General features: G+C 44.6%; 1 protein-coding gene across 5 annotated transcripts in view; it reads left to right on the top strand.

Moving 5' to 3' along the window:
* Positions 1-1,056: 1,056 nt before the first annotated feature.
* BEGAIN (brain enriched guanylate kinase associated) overlaps positions 1,057-26,706 on the top strand; it is a 293,257-nt gene continuing 267,607 nt past the window's right edge. For 3 of the 5 annotated variants that reach the window (XM_073577987.1, XM_073577984.1, XM_073577982.1), the window contains exon 1: positions 1,059-1,387. In XM_073577987.1, the coding sequence (XP_073434088.1) occupies positions 1,374-1,387 (14 nt within the window). In that variant the 5' untranslated portion in view covers positions 1,059-1,373. Of the gene's footprint in view, positions 1,388-26,706 lie in introns of all 5 variants that reach the window. The other 2 variants (XM_073577981.1, XM_073577986.1) reach the window with 2 other exon arrangements.

The following is a 26,706-nucleotide window of genomic DNA, read 5'->3' as shown; positions in this document are numbered from 1 at the left end:
GAAGTGGAGCAGCAGGCAGTTCTGGATGTGTAATCCGCACAAGGGAAAATAATTCATATTTTCCTGACAACACCACACATCCTCTATATACTACACCACACATGACACATCCTTTATATCCTACACCACACGGGACACGTCCTCTATATACTACACCACACGGGACACATTATCTGTATACTACACCACACGGGACACATCCTCTATACACTACACCACACGGGACACATCCTCTTTATACTACACCACACAGAACACGTCCTCTATATACTACACCACACGGGACACATTCTCTGTATACTACACCACACGGGACACATCCTCTATACACTACACCACACGGGACACATCCTCTTTATACTACACCACACAGAGCACATCCTCTATATACTACACCACACGGCACACATCCTCTATATACTACACCACACGGCACACATCCTCTTTATACTACACCACACAGAGCACATCCTCTATATACTACACCACACGGGACACATCCTCTGCTTGCACCTCTGGAATTAGCTTTTTTTCTGATATTACAATTCCCAACTATCTATAGAGCAGGACTATCAGGCTGTGTGCACACGCTGCGGATTTTGCTGCGGTTCCGCAGCGGTTTTGGCCGCTGCGGACCCGCAGCAGTTTTTGCTGCAGTGTACAGTAGCATGATTCCCTATGGGAATCAAAAACCGCAGTGCAGACGGTGCGGAATTTTCCGCGCGGATTATCTGCGGTTTTCAATCCGCAGAAAGAATTGACATGTCAATTCTTTTTGCGGATTCCCCTGCGGTTTGCCATCTCCTCCATTGAGGAGATGAAAAACCGCAGGGCAAAACCGCAGAGCAATCCGCAGGTAAAACCGCAGGTATTTTGACCTGCGGTTTCACCTGCGGATTTTACAAAATCCGCGCGGATGAATCCGCACCTAATCCGCAGCGTGTGCACACAGCCTTACTCTACTGCTCGGGTTCATCATCTTCATAGACAATATGCTTCAACTTTTTTTTCCCCTCTAGCAATCCAGCAGTAAACCTGTTACTTGCCTTCTCTCCCTCTCTCTCTCCCTTTCGCTGTGTGGTTTTTTTATTCAGTCTTTGCTCTACTACTGAGTCATTGTGCTGCTTTTGGCTCGTGGCTCTTACATGGTTTTTCTGCACAGTGCGGATTTTGCTCCCGAGTTAATCGTTCAATGTTATTTTCTGCTAATGCAGATGTGATTCCCTTCACTGTCGCTCTCTACACATTCGCTTAAAGAGAGACGAGGGAAAGAAACATCAATAAGGCTTGGGCTATGCAGAAATCTCAAGACTGAAGCTCCTATCATTCATATGAGACTCCTGTTTCATTTCTTTTAGGCCTCTGCTGCAGAGATGGAGAAAATCAGGTAAGTGACCCTTTATTTTCCTATTAAGTGTTTCGGTTCTCTTGCGACTGGCATTTCTAAGAATGAACATTTGCAATGGGGGAGGGGGATTTATATATTGCATTGACTTATGCAGTAGGAAATAGACTCTCAATACAATGGAGTATGTTTCTAATGGATGCATTTTATACTATGAATGCATATTTGCAGAAGCCTTTCCATGGGGTCAGATAGAATAATCCCTTTTGTTAGGATGAGGCTTCCAGACCCCATGCCCTGTGGTCTACTGCTGTCTTTGCTATTTGCTTGCTGGCATGTGTTGTGTGTTTTTTGGTATATTTTTGTATAGCAGCGATGTATATGTATCACTGTGTACAATCGTTTCTATGTATCATAGCTGTTGCCTTGTGTTCTGACTCCAGATCTGATGCTTTATAGGCATAGAAGGCTCTCAGACCATTGCTACATAATGAGCACCATGCAATCTAGCCACCGGAGCCTCCTAGACTGGCTACTGGATCCACAGACCCTGGTCATGTACAAACATTAACTAAATAGTACTTAGTCGGCTAATTCAGTGCCACTGATCACAGTGATTTATGGCTTCAGAGTTTGGAGTTTAATTACCTAAGTTCTTTAAAACACAAGGCTGGAAGTTTTAGGTTTAGTAGACGTGTTGGAGTCACTTTGTAAATGGGGTGATTTGTGACTTGTTGGGCAAAGTGGTAAGGGTTGATAATTTCTGCATTTATATCATTACTGTGTGTGGGTATTGGTGTGGTTAAGACATGGTGGAAGACCAATGTGTTGGGCACACGGTATATATGAAGAGTGATTACTGTTGGGGACAGGCTTGACTGTTGGTGCTCCGATATATGGGGGTGGTCAGTGTGCTGGGAAAATCTTTGATAAATGGTGAGTGGATTCTTTGTGACTTATGCCTGTTGGATGGGCAATTTCTTAGAGACAGGGTTGATAGGTGGTGGGCCAATAAATGAGAGTGGTAATTGTGCTCGGAAAAGGTTGGATAAAAGGTAGGTTGGTTCTTGGTAAGTTATACCTGTTGGATGGTCAATCTCTTAGAGTTGATAGATGATGGGTTCAAATTATAGGTGGCCAGTGTGGGTAGGTAATGGGCCGATAGGTGGTGAAGTCATTATGGAAGACCAGTGTGTTATGCTTATGGTTTATATTTAGAATGATTAGTGTTGGGGACACTCTTGACAGGTGGTGGGCCAATATATGGGGATTGTCAGTATGTTGAGAAAAGGGTTGATAAGTGGTGGGTTCATATATGGGGTAGCTCTTGGTGGTTTATGCACGTTGAATGGTCAGTGTCTTGAAGACAGGGTTGACAGCTGGTGGATTATTTTCATGAGTGCTCTATATGAGTGGGCAATGGTGGAGGTGCATGTCAAGCCAGAAAACTAATGCGTAAGTCACAGGTTTTATATGTAAAGTATTTAGTGTTGGGACAGGCTTTACCGGTGATGGGCCAATATATGGGGGGCTCATCGTGGTGGGAAAAGGGGTGATAAATTGTGGGTTGGTTTTGGTGAGTTACACCCGTTGGAAAATCAATCTCTTGATAAAAGTCTTGATTGGTTGAGAGCTTATATCAGGAGTGGTCAGAATTTGTGGGCAATGACTAGGTGGGTGGTGAAGCCATGGTGGAAGACCAATCTGATGGGCACAAGGTTTATATGAAGCATGATTATTGTTGGTGACATTTAAAAGGTGGTGGGCCAATATATGGGGACTTTCGGTGTGCTAGGAAAAGGGTGATACATGACTAGTTCATATATGGGGTGATTCTTGGTTGTTTATACCAGTTGAATTATCAGTTTCCTTTGGACAGGGTTAATAGACGGTGGATTCATATTAGGAATGGTCAGCAATTGTAGGCAATCAGATGGTAAATGGTGGAGACCAGTATTTTGAGCACAGGGTTTCTATGTAGAATGATTGGTGTTGTGGACAGGTTTGGCAGGTTACAGCCGATATAGGGTGGTGAAGAGGCTTGATAAGTGGTGGGTTCACATGTGGCTTGGTCATTATCATTGTACGGCCCCATTCACACCAGGTTTTGCCTCCTGTTGAATGGTACTATTTAGAAAATGAAGTTCCTACAAAACACTATACCAACCCTGTTGCATCTTGTTGCTATTGACTTCGATTTTTCTGAAATATAGATCTGCCTGGGTTTTTCTCTCAAACAGGACAGGAAAAATGAATTTGCACTGGGTTGGTAAGTGATTGGTTTATATAAAGAATGGTCTTCGTTGTCAGTTACATGCTTCGGATGAAGTGGGAACCCCTAGGGGAGATGGTCAGTATTTTATTGGACACTGATGCCTGGTATGTTCATCTGTGGGATATGATGATCAATGTGTTTGGCATAGGCTTTATGGGTGGTGTAATGCTAGGGGGTACCTAAGTTAGAGAGTGGACCCTCTGGATCGCGGATCCGGAGCCCCAGGGTCGAGCACACCAGGTGAAGACCGACCCCTATACAGGGATCGTTTGGGGCAGGACCACAGAGGACGGAGGCGCGACAGCCGGAACCAAGAGGGACGGCTCCACGGACAGAAGGAGGGGGAAGGCAATGGTACGTAGAACGAGCAGGGACCAGAGGAACAGGACAGAACCAATACGGAAGGCAGGCACGTGGGAAGACCTAGGCGGGCAGAAGGCGGAGGACGGCACCGGGGATGGAAGACAGTGCGCAGGCAGGCTGGGAGGGAAGGAAGCAGGAGACAGGGAGCATCAGGCGGAACGCGGATTAGCTACAGTAGAACTGTAGAGGCCAGAAGGTGCAGGAAAACTACACGATCATCAGGCGTCCTCCTAACTGCGAGGACGCCTGAAGTACAGCAAGCCCAGGATGTGCGTCACCCAAACCCGCCCTTCGGCGCCGCCCATTGCAGGGGAGACCAAGCCCGACTCTCAGCGCCGCCCACTATGGGAGAGAGAGGGAAGACGGCGGCGAGCGCGAACCAGGGGGCGGGAAGCAGGAGCAGATTTGAAGAGGAATTGACGGCGGGCGCGTGGCCGGGCGGGAGCGCGCAGGTGAGGGGATGCCGCAGCGGCCGCCGCAGCAAAAGGGGCATCGGCGGGCATAACCGCCGATGTCACAGGTGGTAAGTATATATTTGGGATAGTTACCGTGTTGTCAGATGCAAGAGTGATAAGTGGTAAAATAATATGTGGGATAGGATGCTATTGGGACAGGAATGCTATATGGTTCGTTCACCTAGATGAACAATATGTTGGGCAAAGGGTTGATAAGTGGTGTAATCATTTGTAAGATTGTTACGATGTTAGTGGGTTGATGGAAGTGGTTTAATATTTATGATGATTGATAAGTGGTGGGTGAGCAGGTTGTTGTATTATAACGGTTACTGTTTTGAACACTGGATTAATAGCTGGTCAGTTCATATGTGCTATGGTAAGTGTGATATTGGGCGCAGAGTTGGTAATTGATGGGTTCCAATATATAATGGTCAGTTTGGTATTGACCATAGGGCTGATAGGTGGCTGATGTGTAAACTGTTCACTGATGTTGAGCATATGGTTGGTACATGGTGAGTTGGCCACAGATGAACCCACCAATTAGGCTGGGCACAACATTATGTGGTTAGTTCATCTGTCGGATATTAATTGTGGACATTTGATCTGTGGCATGGTCATTGTGGTGTTTGGAGTAGAATTGATAATGGTTGGTGCCTATATGAGATGAACAGTAGGATGGTCAGTAAGGTGTTGCATATTGGGTTGGTAATAGTGACTGTTGGGTCATCTGTGGGATGGTCAGTAAGGTTTTGAGTATTGGGTTTGTTATAGCGACTGTAGGGTCATCTGTGGGATGGTCAATGAGATGTAAGATATCGGGTTGGTAATGGTGACTGTTGGGTCATCTATGGGATGGTCAGTAAGATGTTGGGTAATGGGCTGGTAATGGTGATTGTTGGGTCATCTGTGGCATGGTCAGTAAGGTGGTGGGTATTGCATTGGTAATGGTGACTGTTGGGTCATCTGTGGGGTGGTCAGTAAGGTGTTGAGTATTGGGTTGGAGGTGAATAGACAAAGTAGATTTTTGCTTTTTGATTTTCTTACTTGAAAAATGACCCCTAAATGAGACTTGACCGATGATTTGCTATATACTTTCAGCTTGGGTGAGAAAATCTCAGCACACATTAAAAAATTAAAGTACTGATCTGATTGGTCTGTATAGACACCTACCACCCATACTCTTATTAATGGTCTCCAAATATTGTTAAACTACAATTCCTTGAAGCCTTCAGGGTAACCTAAGGGCTGAGGTTTTGCAACAGCTGGAACGCAATTATTTATTATTATTAATATTTATTTATATAGCGCCATTGATTCCATGGTGCTGTGAACATGTGCATGTTCTCTTATATGTTGAAAATATAAAATACTACAAATGTGGTATATTATTGTATACCATATTTTTTGTAACCAAACCTTTGCTAGATTAAAGGAAAACTCAATTTTTAAGCAATAATGTCCAACAGACAAATCTGTGCGGGGTGCTGGGTGACTTTATAAATCCTTTATATCATTTATCTCGTAGTGAATCTACAGAAAATTCAGACATCTGATGTTTTCTGTTAAACGGAGCAAAGCATTGTAGGAAATCAAGTGTGAGATACATTTTATTGTATACTGAGCTGTTCAGTCACATGACTGACAACGGGGCGGTGCTAAACAGTTGTCTGTTTACAATAACAATAGGCAGAATTTTGGAAGAAGCTTTGGATACAGAAAAAAGGACATGAGGAAATCTCAACTTTACTGAAATTCTATGCATTTCAAAATAACGTAAAGCTCTGTCACATTTTTGTGTATTGATCCTCCCTCTATTAGAACCATAGATTTAATTTTGGTCCAGCAAGGAGAATGAATTACATGAACTGCAATTCCTTGGTATTCCTTTCAAGAAAAATGTTCCAGAATTCAGATGTGAATTTCTACACCTTCATGTGTAGGCTTGAACCCCATTTTAACTTTCTCAAAATCTAAATAGATTATTCTTTCCCAACTCATTCTCAATATCTCTACAGTCGTTGAAGCTTGACTTTTATGATGCAGGGTTCCAAGTCTCCTGTGTAAACAAAGTGTTAAATGATCAGACTATGTCTGTCTGCAGTCACCACTAGGGGGAGCTCCCCGTATACAGAGATACATGATATGATTCTGTCTACAGCCACCACTAGGGGGAGCTCCTTGTATACAGAGATACATGATAAGATTCTGTCTGCAACCACCACTAGGGGGAGCTCCCTGCATACAGAGATACATGATAAGGTTCTGTCTGCAGCCACCACTGGGGGAGCTCCCTGTATACAGAGATACATGATAAGATTCTGTCTGCAGCCACCACTAGGGGAGCTCCCTGTATACAGAGATACATGATAAGATTCTGTCTGCAGCCTCCACTAGGGGGAGCTCCCTGTATACAAAGATACATGATAAGGTTCTGTCTGCAGACACCACTAGGGGGAACTCCCTGTATACAGAGATACATGATAAGATTCTGTCTGCAGCCACCACTAGGGGAGCTCCCTGTATACAGAGATACATGATAAGATTCTGTCTGCAGCCTCCACTAGGGGGAGCTCCCTGTATACAAAGATACATGATAAGGTTCTGTCTGCAGACACCACTAGGGGGAACTCCCTGTATACAGAGATACATGATAAGATTCTGTCTGCAGCCACCACTAGGGGGAGCTCCCTGTATACAAAGATACATGATAAGGTTCTGTCTGCAGACACCACTAGGGGGAACTCCCTGTATACAGAGATACATGATAAGATTCTGTCTGCAGCCACCACTAGGGAGAGCTCCCTGTATACAGAGATACATGATAAGGTTCTGTCTGCAGCCACCACTAGGGGGAGCTACCTGTGTACAAAAATACATAAGATAAGCACCCTTTAGTGCTGGCTGAGGGTAGGCAGAGTTTTGTTGTTTGGGAATTTGTAGCTCTGATTGCTATGAAACTAAATTGAAGAATGAATAATCACAGATTGTTAGAGAAATCATGAGAAAAGGTGAACCATTTTTCAGGACCTCTTTATGGCCCATGACCTGTAGGCTGCACATTTCCATTCAGAATATCATATATGGTAAATCTGCAGCCATGTTCCTTCCTTGTCGTCCTTTTGGAAGGAGCTGCAATAATGACGTTGTGTATTATTTATGCAGCCTAATTCACATGCCCCTGGCTGCATCTGTTTTCCTGCATTAAGTGAACAGTTTAACACCCCATTGGACTCGCCTGTCAGACCTGTGCACGGTAAATCAGGCCTGATGCCTCTGAAACAAGACACAATTATTTTGTATGATCAAAATAGCCCTAAGATGCAATAAAGAGGAAAATAAGGGGAAAATATAATTCAGGCAACAGGTCATGAAAAAGATGTTTCTAATGAACAATCCGGCTACAGGAGAAGCGTCATTCTCGAGTAATGAGCAGCAAGTAAGTCGGTGTGCACCATTACTATGGGAATGGCTGTCACTAAACAGTCGGGAGTGCTTGTGTATGGTGGGGAGAACAACACTGGATAGTAATCATCACTGGGCATGTGAGCTGACACTTCATCTATCCATCTACTGCTAGAAATCACATCCACTCCTGCATTGTTGCTATCTATCTATTATCTATGTATTATCTATCTATCTATCTTTCTATCTATTATCTATATATTATCTATCTATTATCTATTATGAGGCAGTGACCGGTGTTATATGCGAGGGTCAATATGTGTCCCCCCAGGATGCGCACAGAAGTATATTGAGGCCGCGGGAGTGCAGTGCAGTCACGGGCATAGCTGTGATTGCAATGCAGAATAAAAGTGAGTGTTGGTCTTGGGCAAGCTATTTGTTGAAGGCAGATTATAAAAAACTGCCATGGGCTTTTATTTTTGAAATGGACAACAGGAAGGTAGTGGGGCAGTCCATTTCCTCCCCCGGGCCGGGTTTTCCATGTGGCCTACGGCCACAGGTTCTTTGTAAAAACCCCACAGCAGAGGTTTGGGTGTGTCAGTGTGGAGTTTGCAAGGTGCAGAGCAGACGACTCTGCAAAAGCTCAGCCTGTGTGAGGGAACACAGCACCAAGCAGAGCAAACTTTTGACACCCGTGGCATTATACAGTGGTGCTGTCGCCCTCAGCATCCGGCCACATTTACGGACTGTCTTTTTTCCCAGCTGCGATGCAGAGGATACCGTTTGTTTTGTTTGCATGTTTTGGACATTAAACCTGTGTTTACTTGGGACTCTCCTGGGTCACTGCCGCTTCACTGCACAGTGAGGACACCGCTGCACTACACTATCTATCTATTATCTATCTATTGTCTATGTAATCTATCTATTATCTATCTATATATTATATTATCTAGCTATAATCTATTATCTATTTATCTAATTATCTGTTAACTATTTTTATATTATCTGTCTATCTCTATTTTATATTTGTCTAATTATCTATCTAGTATCTGTCTATTATCTCTCTTATTATTTATCTATATATCTATTATCTATATATTGTCTATCTATTTATCTATTATTTATCTATCTATTATCTATTGATCTATCTATCTATCTATCTATCTGTCTATCTATCTATCACCTAGAAAACAAAGTAAAGAACAGCACAGTTAAAAAATAGGGTGCAAAGCCTCACAGGCACATACCAGTCCTTGCATATAAGGTCAAAAAGAGTTGAAGCAGCACACCATAATGTAGTTGTAAGGTGCCCTTTATTAGCCCAATTGCATTATGGTGTGCTGCTTCAACTCTTTTTGACCTTATCTACACTGCGTGCAGAATTATTAGGCAAGTTGTATTTGAGAGGATTCTTTTTATTATTGAACAACAACTATGTTCTCAATCAACCCAAAAGACTCATAAATATCAAAGCTTAATATTTGTGGAAGTTGGAGTGGGGTTTTTTTTTAGATTTGGCTATCTTAGGAGGATATCTGTTTTATCAGGTAACTATTACTGTGCAGAATTATTAGGCAACTTAGTAAAAACCAAATATATACCCATCTCACTTGTTTATTTTCACCAGGTAAACCAATATAACAACACAAAATTTAGAAATAAACATTTCTGACATTCAAAAAAAAAAAAATGTGACCAATATAGCCACCTTTCTTTACAATGACACTCAAAAGCCTTCCATCCATAGATTCTGTCATTTGCTTGATCTGTTTACGATCAACATTGCGTGCAGCAGCCACCACAGCCTCCCTGACACTGTTCCGAGAGGTGTACTGTTTTCCCTCCTTGTAGATCTCACACTTTATGAGGGACCACAGGTTCTCTATGGGGTTCAGATCAGGTGAATAAGGGGGCCATGTCATTTTTTTTTCTTCTTTTAGACCTTTACTGGCCAGCCATGCTGTGGCGTATTTGGATGCATATGACGGAGCATTGTCCTGCATGAAAATCATGTTTTTCTTGAACGATACCGACTTCTTCTTGTACCACTGCTTGAAGAAGGTGTCTTCCAGAACCTGGCAGTAGGTCTGGGAGTTGAGCTTCACTCTATCCTCAACCCGAAAAGGTCCCACAAGTTCATCTTTGATGATACCAGCCCATACCAGTACCCCACCTCCACCTTGCTGGCGTCTGAGTCAGAGTGGAGCTCTTTGGCCTTTACTGATCCAGCCTCGGGCCCATCCATCTTGCCAATCAAGAGTGGCTCTCATTTCATCAGTCCATAAAACCTTAGAAATATCAGTCTTAAGATATTTCTTGGCCCAGTCTTGACGTTTTATCTTATGTTTTTTGTTCAAAGTGGTCATTTTTCAGCCTTCCTTACCTTGGCCATGTCCTTGAGTATAGCACACCTTGTGCTTTTTGATACTCCAGTAACGTTGTAGCTCTGAAATATGGCAAAACTGGTGGCAAATGGCAACTTGGCAGCTTCACGCTTGATTTTCCTCAATTCATGGGCAGTTATTTTGCGCCTTTTTTTATCAACATGCTTCTTGCGACCCTGTTGGCTATTTGCCATGAAACGCTTGATTGTTCGGTGATCACGCTTCAAAAGTTTGGCAGTTTCAAGACTGCTGCATCCCTCTGCAAGACATCTCACAATTTTTGACTTTTCAGAGTCCATCAAATCTTTCTTCTGACCCATTTTGCCAAAGGTAATGAAGTTGCCTAATAATTAAGCACACCTTATATAGGGTGTTGATGTCATTAGACCACACCCCTCCTCATTACAGAGATGAAAATCACCTGATTTACATAATTGGCAGTTGGCTTTCAAGCCTATACAGCTTGGAGTAGGACAACATGTATAAAAAGGATGATGTGAGCAAAATGCTCATTTGCCTAATAATTCTGCACACAGTGTATTATTTATATATTATCTATCTATCTATAGATCTATCTATTATCTGTCTATCTATCTGTCTATAGATCTATCAATTATCTATCTATTATCTGTCTATCTATCTATATATATCATAGGAATATATGAGATTTGAAAGGATGTAGAAAATAGAAAGGTAAATTGGAAATGGATATAGAAAGAATCAACATTTTAACAGGAAGTAGCCAAATAAGTTGATGGATAGGTGAACATGTGGATAGGTAGTTCCCTGTGAGATGAGTAGATGTTATGGGTTGGCTGGTGGACAGGAGATGGTGAGAGAAAGAGAATGGGAAGACAGATTAGAAGTAAATGAATAGGTAGGCAGATAGGAGATTGATGAACGTTAGGTAGATGTGAGGTAGACGGATAAATAAGTGGATGTATAAATGAATAGGTAAGTAGATACCTATCTGGACTGATAGAGGTATGGCTGTGCAGGTAAAAGCTAGGTAGATAGGAAATGGATGAATGGTTGAATAAGTAGACACGTAGAAGATACAGTAAATGGGTGGATGGATAAGTAGGTACTGTAGATAGGAGCTGAGTGACTTGGTAGATAGGAAGTAGATGGTTGAGTAGTTACGTAGGCAGATATAGGATGGATGGATGACAAGGTAGGTAGATGGGAAGTACGGTAGATGGATTGATGGTTATAAAGTTAAGAGATGGATGGATGGCAGATAGGATGTAGAGATTAGATAAGTACAGGGTGAGTCATTTATATGGATAGACCTGGGTGGGCCATTTATATGGATACACCTAAGTAAAATGGGAATGGTTGGTGATATCAACTTCCTGTTAGTAGCACATTAGTATATGGGAGGGGGAAAACTTTTCAAAATGGGTGGTGACCATGGTGGCCATTTTGGATCCAACTTTATAAATGGCCCACCCAGGTGAATCCATATAAATTTCCCACCCTATAGACAGATAGGAAGTGGATGGGTGGGTGGATGAATAGATAGATGGATGGGAGGTAGTTGAATAGACGGATGGGTAGATGGAATTTAGGTAGATGTGTGGATAGGTAAATAGAAGATGAATAAGTGGGTAATTATCCAATGCAAAAACAAGGTGGACAGGCGCATCCAATAATAAAAAACCTTCAAGCTTTATTCCAAATACATTTATTTAAAAATCCATACAAGGATGATGTCGTACATCATTTTTTATTATTGGATTTGCCCGTCCAGCTCTTTTTGGTATTGGATGTTATTGGTCAATCAGCATCATTGTTATGGTGCTCCAGAAAACAAAGACAGGTGTTTCCTAAAATGTAAGTATGATGGAAATTTTCTCTTCCGTTTTTATGAAGTATAAGTGGGTAGTTATATAAAAAGTGAATTTATAAATTCCAAAAAATGGATAAATTCCAAATGTAATGGACATACAGTGATTGGGTGGAAAGAAGAGTTGGATGGGTGAATGGATAGACACATAAGAGCAGATGGATGGTGTGGTCGATAGTAGGCAGATTTATAGGTCGATGTGAGGACGCTGTTTGTTCCTTGATACATACAGTATATTTATCTGGTTTTGGTGATTATTGCCATCCTCCTTTATATTATGATTTGCTGATTACCTCTATATTGTGAGTCCCGACCCTTGTGCTCTGCGGGTTATTATGTTTTTGGTGTTATTAAATATATTTGGTTTCCAGTAGCTGATAATCGGGTACTGTACTGACAGCTCAATGCTACCATTCGGAGTAGTACTATCATATCCTGGTCATAATTGGCCATATTCGCACTTGATTCCTGATGGTCATGGAGAAATTGTCACTGCACAGGACCTCTGGAAGAGTCACAATGACAAATATGGAGATGTTGTATAGTAGAATGAATGTTCTATGGCCAGGAGTAGAGATGAGTGGACTTGTTGAAATTCAGGTTCTGGTACATGACCGAACTTTAGTCCAAATCCCTTTGAAATCATTGGAGACCCGAACTTTGCAGCTGGACAAAATCTCCATCTCTCCTCGGACTTCAGAACTGTAAAATGGACTTCCAGGAGAAGTCCGTGTTCGGAGTTCAGCACCAGACACTAAGTGTCCGGTACTAACCCCAAACTTCACAGTTCGAGTTCGCTCATCTCTAGCTTGGATTATTTGTGTCTTCCTGCAAATAAGGAAAGGTGGGCACCAGAAGGGATATCATGGAGTTCATCAGCCGTATGAAGTGATGTAGTGTACCTTACAGAATACATGGATACATGGTCAGTGAGGCTCCAGTTGCCTCACTGAGGTCCAGGACATTTCTCATAATGAGCTTCTTGTGTCATACAGGAATTATCTGCATTTCAAACATGTCGCTGTTTGAAGCTCACACAATGTGTAATCCGCAGTCTGCTGGGTGCAGCCACTGATGATGAGTAAAGGTACCGTTACACTTAGCACCAGTGATCCCAGCAACTAGTGCATCGCTAAGTGGCCACTAGTGAGCTGCCACACAGGCAGATGTCACCAGCGACATAGCAACGGTCGGGGGTCGCTACTTACCTGTCAGACGAGGCGATCCTGACGTCCTCCCGCCCGCGTCCACGCGTCGCTCGTCTCCACAGCAGGAAGCCCCAGCAGGAAGCTGACGACGAGAAATGGCCCAGGCCGTTCTCGCGCTATCAGCGATAATCAGCGGGGAAGCCGGTAGGAGGTAGGTATCACACATAGCGATATCGCTAGCAATATCGCTGCTACGTCACAAAACCAGTGACATTATAGTGATATTGCTAGCGATATCGCTTAGTGTGACGGGGCCTTCAGACTCTAGTGTATCCCAGGTTGTGATATCCTCACAGCCGCTGCTTTCATTTTGGAATAGATGAATGGAAAGGGCGATTCCCTGCAGATCTGACCCACTCTCATCATATTAGCTACTGGCCATCCCTCAAACAAGGAAGGGCATAAAGGGCAAAGTTTGTGCAAATGTAAGTGTGATCATTCAGTCCCCCACACCCTACAACCCGACTCTTTCTTCTATGGAAACAAACACCTGGAGCAAAAACTTGGATTTCCTTAAGCTTTGAAGAGCCTTGACCATTGCAGTACCTGTATGGCTGGAGCATAGGTCAGGAGCACTTTTTTTATCTGGACACTGCCAGATATTTCATGCCTGGGGATGATGGGAAAGATTTGTTTCTACCATCAAGTCTTTGTCACGTTATCTTACAATCAGACCTTCTTGTGTGGTCATCATCTTTAGAGAAACAACAAAATTAGTGATATTTCTTGTACATGTCGGAGTGATGGAGATAGGGGCATAGCTGTGATCCAGGAGTTGGTCTACACTGAATAGCTATGTCATAAAGGGTCAATACAGAGGTGGGATAGCCGATCATGAGAATTGCAAAGTAGTACTAGACATTCCTTTATATGACTGCATGGAATTCTTGAGCCTACCAAGATGGAAGCTGCTTTTAGAGAGTGTTTCTACCTCATGAAGCGAATCCTGGTTGGGATCAGTAACTTGAGATATCTATTAATGAAACCCTTAAAGGGACGTCCTGACTCTCTACTCTATGGCTCTTTATGCCATGTTCGGACTTGGGCTGTCTTCATGAGACCTCTGTAAGACAAGCTCCTCCTGTGTCTCATCATACATACAGTGGGTACGGAAAGTATTCATACCCCTTTACATTTTTCACTCTTTGTGTTATTGCAGCCATTTGGCAAATTCAAAAAAGTTCATTTTTTTCTCATTAATGTTCATTCTGACCCCATCTTGACTGAAAAAAAACAGAAATGTAGAAATTTTTGCAAATTTCTTAAAAAAGAAAAACTAAAATATCACATGGTCATAAGTATTCACCTTTGCTCAGACACACATATTTAAGTCACATGCTGTCCTTGTGATCCTCCTTGAGATGGTTCTACTCCTTCATTGGAGTCCAGCTGTATTTAACTAAACTGATAGGACTTGATTTGTAAAGGCACACATCTGTCTATATAAGACCTCACAACTCACAGTGCATGTCAGACCAAATGAGAATTACGAGGTCAAAGGAACTGGCCAAGGAGCTCAGAGACAGAATTGTGGCAAGGCACACATCTCGCCAAGGTTGCAAACAAATTTCTGCAGTACTCAAGGTTCCTAAGAGCATAGTAGCCTCCATAATCCTTAAATGTAAGAAGTTTGGGACCACCAGAAGTCTTCCTAGACTTGGCTGTCCAGCCAAACTGAGCAATCATGGGAGAAGAGCCTTGGTGAGAGAGGTAAAGAAGAACCCCAAGATCACTGTGGCTGAGCTCCACAGATGCAGTAGGGAGATAGGAAAAAGTTCCACAAAGTCAACTATCACTGCAGCTCTCCACCAGTCAGTCCTTTATGGCAGAGTGGCCCGACGGAAGCATCTCCTCAGTGCAAGACATATGAATGCCCACATAGAGTTTGCTAAAAAAAACACATGAAGGACTCCCATACTATAAGAAATAAGATTCTCTCGTCTGACGAGATGAAGATAGAACTTTTTGGTGATAATTCTAAGTGGTGTGTGTGGAGAAAACCAAGCACTACTCATCATCTGCCCAATACAATCCCAACAGTGAAACATGGTGGTGGTAGCATCGTGCTATGGGGGTGTTTTTCAGCTACAGGAACAGGACAACTGGTTGCCATTGAAGGAAACATGAATGCGGCCAAGTAAAGAGATATCCTGAATGAAAACCTCTTGCTGAGTGCTCTGGACCTCAGACTTGGCCGAAGGTTCACCTTCCAACAAGACAATGACCCTAAACAGACAGCTAAAATAACAAATGAGTGGTGTCAGAACAACTCTGTGACCATTCTTGACTGTCCCAGCCAAAGCCCTGACCTAAACCCAATTGAGTATTACTGGAGAGACCTGAAAATGGCTGGCCACCAACGTTCAACATCCAACCTGACAGAAGTGGAGAGGATCTTCAAGGAAGAATGGAAGAGGATCCTCAAATCCAGATGTGAAAAACTTGTTGCATCATTCCCAAGAAGACTCATGGCTGTACTAGCTCAAAAAAGTGCTTCTACTCAATACTGAGCAAAGGGTCTGTATACTAAGTTATGACCATGTGATATTTCAGTTTTTCTTTATTAATAAATTTGCAAAAAATTCTATATTTCTATTTTTTTTCAGTCAAGATGCGGTGCAGAGTGAATATTAATGAGAAACAAAATTATGTTTTTTGAATTAACCAAATGGCTGCAATGAAACAAAGAGTGAAAAATTTAAAGAGGTCAGAATAATTTCCGTACCCATAAATTACAGAATTGAAGGTATATATTCTTATGAACATATTTTCCGAATGTTAATCCAGTTGACCAAGTCTCGCGATCAGACTTTCGCAGACTGGATCATGCATTATGGATGCACCCTTACCCTTCCCTTTTCCCATTCTTTGGTGGAACCAGAAGGACACTGTTCTCACTATGTAACTATATGTTTTTGGCATAGCTTACTCTTTTACTATGGGGATAGTGGATTGTAGATGGTAGTAGTGTAAGGGAGGGACAGGGCTGTAGTCATGGCCGAGGACACCAGGGCTTCTAGGCCCTGGCCTCCTGTCACATAGAAATTACCTCCATTAGTCAGCATACCTGTGTCTTCAGGTCCATCATCGTCAAGTTCTCTTCTGTGCCACTGAAGACTGTCTGCAGGTGATTTTGCATGAATAGAGACACATTCCATTTTAACTTGAAACTGAACAACTTTACTGTTTTCATTTCTCAGCATATCCAAGTATTTCACAGCATCAATCACAGGTTGCACAATACACGTATCTTCAACTTTCCCTACACTCCTTTCCACGTCCTCCAATACATTACGGGGTAATAGCGCCTTCGGCGGTACTGCAGCATCCTCCTTGTCCAGACCCACTGTATTTGGGGACTCCCTTGTCTGTTTCACCCCGGATCGGAGGGCATCAGCCCATGCAATGACCTGCCACATATTGGACAAACTGCGCCCTGTACTCTTCCCGGACCGCTTTCTTCCTTCTCCTCCAAACTGCTGCAACACTGATGCTTAATACTGTTCTTCTGTCCTAAGGACCCTGGATGGCTGGGCATCACTGCTTTCTTAACATTACGTGACTGCTGCGGCGTCCAAGGCCTATAACCCTTGTGGACGGTTCGGGTACCCAAGTCCTTCTCCCCATTACTCAGGAAATCCTGCAGCTCAACCTACAGTAAGCCCCTCCTAAATTAACTATTAATTAACTGGCTTCCTACTATACTAGTACTTTATCTACAACTATGATGTGCCCCATCTAGTGGCCAATTTTGTAACTGCACTTACCCTATTCCCTAAGCATAGCAGCACAATAGTATATAATGTTAAATATACATTTAGCAAAACGGAAAAACACATAATAGCGTAGCAGTATTAAAAGAGTATACCATTATACATGAATATAGAGGGTGGGCCATTTATATGTATACACCTAAATAAAATGGGAATGGTTGGTGATATCAACTTCCTGTTTGTAGCACATTAGTATATGAGAGGGGGAAAACTTTTCAAGCTGGGTGGTGTCCATGGCAGTCATTTTGAAGCTATCCATTTTGGATCCAACTTTATGAATGGCCCACCCAGGTGTATCCATATAAATGGCCCATCCTGTATATATATATATATATATATATATATATATATATATATACATACACTGATAACGTACGGTACCGGGATGAGAAAATAACAAAGGAGAATAGCATAAATATAGCAAACCCCTTACATTCTTCCTTTCCCTTAATTTGGTCATCCCCAACCAAGTACCGCATAAACCCTCCTTTTCTTTTTTTTTTAATTCTATACATGCAATACTCCACGCAGGGAAGCAATATGAGGTAGTCAATTGACAATTAAATTGACTCAACATTAGCTGAGTCCAGAGTACGGCACACTGAAGTCCATGCACCAATACGCAAGCCTGGTTCACAGTCCCCCAGGTGATGTCCATTAAATAAAATTGCACAGCTTGACCTGTGTGTGGAGTCTGTAAGTCCTTGGGAATGAGCTCCCCCTTCCCTTGAAGAGAGCACGGTCCCCAACATATTTACAGATGTAAGACCTATGCATTAGGTCGGCAGTCCTTTAATGAAAGGGAAGTTCCTGCTTTCAGTAGAAAAGGCACAACAACAAAAAAAAACAATAAAAGCAAAGTTCACTCCTGGCCGTCCGGCCGCATTACACCCTTCTCTCGGGGTGCTCCAGGGCTTCATCGTCCGCAGGGACGCGGAACAGTCCCATTATTTTCAGGTTACAACGTGCAAAAACTTTTTTTTATTAAGGTAATAAAGCAACTTTTGCAAATCAATGGCATGCATCCCAGGCCGCTCCAAAGGTAGCTAAATCTCCTGCCCAGTTTCGGATTGGAGATGCCTCTGCAGCCACAGAGGTCGTAGGTTGCCACGAAGTGGTAGTGGTCGGATTAGGCCTAGCAGTAGCCCAGTTGTCTGGGGCCAGCTAAGCCTGCTCCGGGCCCGAGAAGAGTCCCATGTCATCTTCGCTGTAAAGGATGACTGCGACCGCGTAGTAACCCTGGGGTCAGTCCTCCTTAAAAAATTAAACCCGGTCCCCTTCTTGTAAGGGCTTCCCGAACTTCACTGATGCCGCGTTCATGTAGATTTTGGCGTCAGTCCCATCCTCACGGATAAATCCGTACCCTCTGTCAATGATCGTATACACTAGTCGGCTGCAGGTGCATCGACCAGCCAGGGCGCCCCCTCCGGGTTGGAGCAATTCAGCCCACACCTCATTTTCCCGCTGCTTCTTTCTCTTTATAATAACTTCAATCCAGGCAGCCTGCCCAGGAGTAGGAAAAGGGCACTCCGCTGGAAGATGGAAGTGAGAGGCACCCAGGGACATGGTGGTGTTACAGATAGGCCGGGCCTCCGACAAACAAGGCCGTGGCGCAGACCCCCCCTTCATGGACGCGGGGCCAGATGACAGCCTTCGATACAGGGGCCCGTGACAAGGACCATCCTTCTGGGGTTAGGGACTGGGGTGCACTCACCCTTCCAGGTACGTTGGCCGCACCTAACCCGGGAACGCTGAATTCTTCCGCGGTTGCGGCTGTGCACTCCACCGATGGTAGATAGAGTACCGGCTTGGCCTCAACTTCCGGCGCTGGTTCCTCCGAGGCAGCCGCTGTTTCCGGTCCCCACTGAGACTGAAACACTGGCCCCGGGCGACGAGGTTCCAGCTTCCAATGAGTCCAATATAGCAGGTCCGCCCACTCAGGATACTGTCCGGTTCTTTAGGCCTTAGTACAGAGCAACACACAGGAGATCCACACATCTCCAGATCCAGACATTGAATGAGACACTCGGCCTCCATTTTATCTGCCAAACCACACCCCTGTGGTGAGGATATGTGAGCGGTCATTCCCACCCATCAATTATGACTGCTCGTAAAACACGGCCCTGGAATGGCCTAATAACCCTCTCAGCACTATGTGTGCTGGAGCATGCTTCCGAGCTCACATCACCGAAGTTACCAACCGCAATGATACATATCTCCTCTAAAGGACCCATCCGGCAGCCATCTAACAGTGCAGTGCAGTGCAGAGCAGTGATGTGATGCTGATGGCTGTGAGGTTCCGCTAGGATCTGTAGTTTGCCAACTGCTAGAGAGCGGCGGGAGCCAGACACCTGTGGTATAGAGAGGTCGCATAGCTTTGGGGCTTCTTTGGTAATATTTCTTGTTTCACTTCAGACTAATAAAAACCTGACCACATGGAAACTTGAAATAGCTGTGAGCTAAATCCACCATCCCAAAGCTCAATGAGCTACTTTCTTTCTCAAGAGGAAGTAAATTGTTTTGCTGCTTGCCTTACCGTGGTAAAATCATGGAAACAATGACTAATTTGGTGGAAGGAAAGCTGAAGGCATGGAGGGGCTAGTGCTGCCCTTGGCGGTAAAACGCAGGGTCCCTCTATTGTAAAAGCGCATATACTGCCGCCACTCATCTCCATCCCCATTTTGTGATACCATTTTCCCCCTTACTGGGACATGCGAGGTCTCTCCGTACATTTCTGTAGGTGACTCACAAGGCGATGGAAACGTGCATCGCATTGCGTAAGGATCGTGACACAATATCATGGGTGTCACAGCTAAAGCTCGCTTTTCTGGGTCATCTATCTAAAGGGCATCTGTCAATCTACAGAGAATCTTATAGGAAAGTAAAATTGTGGTAGACATAGTATATGTGAAACCAGACAACTTGATTAGTTACATGGCAGATTAATTCACCCAGGTCACATATACATATTGAACTATAATCTGGACAACTGCAATCTAAATAGATAAGCACCAAAAGAGGAAGCACACAGTCAAAAAAGTCCCATAAAAGACAATATTTTATTAATAATTTATGTGACAAACAGACATAAGGTACATGGAAGGGGAGAGAAATATATAAACAGGTGTGTACAATTGCAAAAAAATAGGCCAAGTATGCCACCTGCACAATCCAGGAAGTGTACCTCTATATACTAATATAATAGTTAGTCAATAGCAAAGCTGGAACAGAAAACGGAGGTTCAAGTATATATTTGTGTCAAAACCCCCACAATATATCACACAGTTATATAAAGCCAGTGCATGTCAGCATAAGCAGGGACCAACAGCTCTCCATTAAAGAAAAGAATCAAGGAACAAGTGTTCAAAACAGATCCAGCATTAAAAGAATATACAACATTACCTGGGATTGATGAAGGCAGCGCACAGCGCGAACCTCTACGTAATGGCAACTACTACTAGCAGTGATTTGTATATATGTTTTCCCTTTAAGAGAAGGTTTTTCTTGCAGTTTGCACCCCATACATTGTTACAGATAGTACAACGGCATCAGATTTCCTTACAGTCTGACAACAATGCAGCTATTATTGTGTTTTAGTGTATAGGGGTAGGCAGTACACATTGCATTGTCTTAGTCATCAGCGACCGCAGCCTCAGATAAGGCACATTGAATTCTCATCAAGGATGCAGTCATGTCTAGTCTATTATGCGGCTCTCAATGCTCACACAGCCTTCTGGAGAACATTGCATAGTTCTGTCTATTAAGGCCTCTTTCACACATCCGGATTTTGCCGTCAGGCGCAATCCGGCATGTGTGTAAAGAAACGGATCCGTTTTTTTTTCCAGCCGGATGCGTTTTTTTGTCATTGAATAGCACATGCGCTGGATCGCGCCGCATGTGCTTCCGTTTGTTCCGGTTTTTACCGGATCCGGCTGAAATCTGCTGTCCGGCGGCCGGACAGAACGCGTGCTGCAACGTTTTTTTGTCCGGCGAAAAAAGCCGGACATGCACGCATGCGGCACTTCCGGCACTGTGGGCCAATGAAAGGCAATGGTAACGTCCGGCAGCCGGATCAGGCTTTTACCTGATCCGGGAACCGCTTGCAGTTTTCCTCCTCTGCGCATGCCCGGACAGCTCCCTCTCTCTCTCTCTTGAAAAGTGGTCTTCCCCCGTACTACTGTGACGACTGCCGAGTCCGCCGTAAGTTGCGCCGCAGCTACTTCCGCTGCCTCCGCTTCCGGCCGTCCGGCTTTTCGCCGCACACCGCCGGAATCTCCCTGACGGATGTGTGAAAGTAGCCTAACCGAACACTATCTGCACTTTAGTAATATCAGGATGAAATTCATCATTATTTACAGAGACAATGGAGGCATCAAGACTAATGGCCGCTCTCCAGTGTGTCCTCACGCTTCAGGGACATATTATTGTGTCATAGACCTGGACCCCAAACGGGTCAGTTCAATAAAAACACATTTATTTTACCTCAAGCCTTAGTTTCCTAGGAACAAAATTGTCATTATTTTGTAACCCAAGTGTTAGCATATTATTATCCTGTACCCTCAGTGACCATGTCATTATCCCATCCCCCATTGTCTGTGTCATTATCCCATCCCCCAGTGTCAGTTTCATTATCCCATCTGCCAGTGTCAGTGTCATGATCCCATCCCCCAGTGTTAGTGTGTCATTATCCCATCCCCCATTGTCTGTGTCATTATCTCATCCCTCAGTGTCATTATCCTATCCCCCATTGTCTGTGTCATTATACTGCCTCCCCGTGTCAGTGTTATTATCCTGTCCCTTCAGTTTCAGTGCCATTATACTGTCCCCCCAGTGTTACTGTATCATTATACTGTCCCACAGTGTCAGTGTCATTATACTATCCCCCCAGTGTCAGTGTGTCATTATCCTGCACCCCAGTGTCAGTATCATTATCCCATCCCGTCAGTGTCAGTGTGTCTCATTATACTGTCCACCCAGTGTCATTGTGTCATTGTACTGCCCCCCCAGTGTCAGTGCGTCATTATACCGTCCCCCTCCTGTGGCCCTCGTGACAATGGGTCATTATCTTTTATCTCAAGCTGCCATTATCCTGTACCCCAATATCAGTAACATTATCCTGTACCCCAAGTATCAGCACCATTATCCTTTATCCAAATTGTCACTGTCATTATCCTGTACGGTGTACCCAAAGTATAAATGTCAATATCCTGTACCCCAAGTCTCAGCGGCCTTATCCTTTAGCCCCAGTGACCTTATCCTGTACCCCAAGCATCAGTGTTTCATTTCTCAAATATTGCAGATAAATGTAATTCTTTATAAAAATAACTTGTATCTAAAGCAGTTAATATAGGTGTCACAATCCAGTTTTGGATTTGTGACAGCTCTTGATCTGCTTTAATTTAAACGTTGTTTTTTGCATTTGTGCCAGCAAGGGTTAATGTCAGTTTCCTTGCTGGAAGCTGCTTTGTTTCTAGGTCACCTGATGTGGGTGGTGACGCCCACCATCCTTTAAGTAGTCACCTGACGCATCAGCTGACTGTTGGTGATAGAGTTATTCAATGTAGACCAGCCCTGGAGTTGCAGCTCTCTGGTGTCAGCGCTGAAGCTGCTACTTCTGTGAAGTATGGGGTGCTGTTTCCGTATCCTCTGCCGGGTGGAGCTTGGCAGCAGAGCCTGGAGCTAAGTTACTTGTGTATTTACCTTGTCTGTCTCGTGCTCGTAACTACCTCATGCGTTTGTACCATCTGCAGTGGTGATGTTAGTGTCCTTGCCGGCCAGTTGGTGCTCAACCTTGCATTTGCCTTTGACCTTGCTTTTGCCTAGCCTTTTTGTCATGATCTGCTACCTTCTTGGAATTCTGACCCCGGACTATGACCTGACTATGTCTTTGTCTCACCCCTCTCTCCATGAGGTAGCCTCCTTGTTTTTGAACTCTGACTTGACTGCCCAGCCTTGCAACTTGTCCGTGAATAGTGACTAACCTCACATCCACAGTGTCTTATGCTCAAGCATTAAAGGGGTTGTACAATCTAAAACTAGAAGTCTGCAGTCATTCTATGTGACCGCAGACTTGTGAATCCTCACAGCACACGCTCTGCGCGTTGTGAGGATTCTCCGGCATCATTGCCAGAAACGGCAGTCACGTGACTCCAAAGATTCGATAAGCATACTCCTGGCCAGAAACCGACTAAACTCTTCCAGAGTAACGCAATACAGCTGTATTGATGGTGCTAGAAACATTTTAGTCAGGTTCTGGCCAGAAGTACACGTATCACTCATTCCCTGCACCAACACCGGTGTATTCTCACATACTTGCGATCACGTGACATTTTTGACCTCTGCTCCTCAGCACTGAGGCCCCCCCGCTTGTAACGTTACGGGGTCGTCACTTTGTAGGTGAGTTGCTGGGTATCCACTTATCAATAATATCACAAACAGGTGATGGGCAAGAAACTGTCATGGTTTGGACAGGGTTCATGCCCTGCCCTCTCAGGGTTAATTGTATGTGGCCTCCTTTTGGATCTGGGAGGGATATTTATACCCACTCTGAACCAGGATTCTCTGTCAGTTATACTTTCGTTCTGTCAGTGTGTTTGACCCCCTGGTGTGCATGTGCATACTGCGTTTGTTTGACTGCTCTCCGTCTATGAACTGGATTGTTTACTCTCTCGGGTTCTCTGCTTGGTGTCTCTCATTGTTTGATTTCCTTGGTTCTGACCTTCTGGCCTGTTTATTCTGACTTCGCTACCTCGCGTCTCTTTCGGTACTTCTTTGCTCAGTTCGGCTCCCTGACCGGCTTTCACCTGACTGTCCTTCCGTCTCACTCTGGTACCCCATTGACCTCCCGCTTTTGATCTCGGCATGTTTGACTTCTCTCCGGCGCCTGTCTCTGCCCTCGGCCACTCCCCCTCAGTCACGTAGTTCAGGTCCTGCTTGCTGCCCGGTGAGTTCTCCGCCGCTCTGCTCGTGTCTCCCTTACTTTGGCAAGCTGCCCGCCTTGCTGCAGGTACACCCGGGGTTCGTGAAAGAAATGTCATGAATGAACTTTTTTACACCGTGGCTTCTATTACAGGTCTGCAAGGCTATCAGTGGCTCTTTAACACCAGCTGTTCTATTACATAGTAATGCAAACCGCATGGTGGGGGGGACGGAGGTTATATACTGGGAGCAAAAGGAACTTGATGTTATACACGAGGGGCAATGGGGCCAGATGTTATACACTGGAGCATGGGGCCAGATGTTACACACTGGGGCAATGGGGCTGAATGTTATACACTGGGGACAACGGGACTGAATGTTATACACTGGGGACAATGGGGATGAATGTTATACTCTGGGGACAATGGGACTGAATGTTATACACTGGGGATAGTGGGGCTGAATTGTTATACACTGGGGACAATGAGGCTGAATGTTATACACTGGGGACAAATCGGGCTGAATGTAATATAATGGGGGCAATGTGGCCGAATTTTACCCACTGGACACAAAAAGTGGGGTTTTGGGCGCACCAAGCTGTGTAACGTAATCACAACATCAATAATGAGGCCAGGTGCCGCAGCAGTGGATATGTAGACAGGAGAAAAGAGCAAGGAGCAAAGCACCACTGCAAAAAAAGCGCACACTGATCCAAGAATGAATTATACTGTAGTGAAATAATTTTATCGATACAAAGAGTTATACAAGATAAAAACATGATAAAATCAAAAAACTATGGCATCCATGATATCCATAATACATATTGACACAAAACATTAAACATGAAAGCATATACAATATATGCAAATAGATCTAATTGCAGCGTAACAATATACTCCTAGGCTCATGAGGACTATATAGCCCTAAACAAAATGCAGCCCATAAGTATAGGAACACAGCAACACACAACAATCTGCATTATACAATTCAATCAAGGACCATAATAAGTCCAGGTGGCCAGAAGGGGCAAGAATCCAACCTTCAATATACCGATAATCCAAGAGAAGGCAAGAAGGGAGAGCAAGAGGTAAGAAATATTACCAAAAGGATCAATTCCCGCAAGTAAGGTGCAGATCCAAAGATGCCATGCCCCAGACCATCACCCCACACATATCGCCGTAACTCGTACGGCTTCATCAGGGGAATTTTACACACTGGGGACAATGGGGCTGAATGTTATACACTGAAGACAATGGGGCTGAATCTTATACACTGGTGGCAACGGGGCAGATGTTATAGGCTGTAGACAATGGAGCTGAATGTTATACACTGGGGACAATGGGGTATATGTTATACACTAGAGACAATGGGGCTGAATGTGATACACTGGGGGCTGTTAGGTGTCAGGTTTCTGCCGCTGCACAGCAGGAATCCCGATCCTCGCATTTGGAGGTCTCCCATTCTCCTTCGGCTGCTGAGGAGCCTGCTCAGCAGACTCGTCGTTCCCAGCGCCCTGCTCAGACCAGCACTGTGGGCTTGTTTGCTGCTGCCACCTCTGGTCCACCTTTAGCACTACAGGCTGGCCAGAGGGAGTCTCTCCAGGGACTGTCTTCCTTGCGGTCCACTGAGCAGGCCCGTGGTGTGATCTCTCATTGGAGATCGAAGGACACGTGCTCAGGTCCTTCTCCAGCTAGGATTGGTCCATCCAAAAGGCCAGCAAAGTCCCAGAAGCTCGGCCATGCGCTAGTATAGACTATATTAGCTGACTATCAAGAGTGTGTGTCGTATGCATGTATGAATGTCTCTGGTGAATGACTCATTAAGAATCCCTACCCTTGGTACGCATGTGTTGTGCAGCCTAGCCTGTTAAGCGCCCAGTCTTAGGTGTAGGTAGGTCAGAGTCAGTGACAGATATTGGTCTTCACCAGTGGCTCGGCACGCCACAGTGCACGTGCTCTACACACTGAAGTCAGCGTCTATACCGGCATCCGCAGTTGCGACGCCGCGCACTCAGAAGGTCTAGAGGGACTCTGACCCTGTGTCCTTGGGGCAGGGTTCTGTGACTGCTTTCTGTGCGCTCCTTGGCCAGGCTATGTGAGTTAACCAGGCTCCAGTGTTTATGTTCAGCAGTAGTGCGGCACTGTGAGTTAACAGAGTCGCCGCTGTTTACACTGGGTGACGTTAACCCACGTGTGACCTTCCCACACTGCTTTATACTTCTGCCTTTACTTAGCAGCAGTGTACCACCTCTGCACGTTGGACCCCGGGCTGCGAACGCACCTACTATTATTTTATAATTTGATGCGTTTCACCAACCCTAACATTATACTAGCGCCAGGGTCTGGCTAGTAATGGCGGATAAACAGCAACTACTTCAGCACATTCGGCAGCTGGGGGGCAGGTTGGCAGCTCTCGAGCATTCAACCTCAGCTGCAAATGTTACTGTGGCTGCTGCCCAGGCAGCCACGGAGGCTGTTTCTCATGTTCCCACTTCCATCCCTGCACCGATGTTATCCCACCTCCCGCTGCCCGAGAAGTTCTCGGGCGATAGTGCCTCCTGTAGGGGATTCGTCAGCCAGTGTCAGTTAGAGCTGCTGGCCATGCAATTCCCCTCTGAGCGGGCTATGGTTGGATTCATCTTTTCCCTTCGGGCTGGCAGGGCTCTGGAGTGGGCCACCCCACTGTGGGAGCGTGGTGACCCTACGGTTCAGAGAGCCTCCCAGTTCCTAGGCTC

Source organism: Dendrobates tinctorius, unplaced genomic scaffold, assembly GCF_039654945.1.
Source record: "Dendrobates tinctorius isolate UK_male_01 unplaced genomic scaffold, ASM3965494v1 ptg000058l, whole genome shotgun sequence".
In the NCBI taxonomy this organism is placed as follows: Eukaryota; Metazoa; Chordata; class Amphibia; order Anura; family Dendrobatidae; genus Dendrobates; species Dendrobates tinctorius.
Note: the sequence above shows the minus strand (reverse complement) of the source record. Positions and strands in the feature narration are given on the sequence as shown.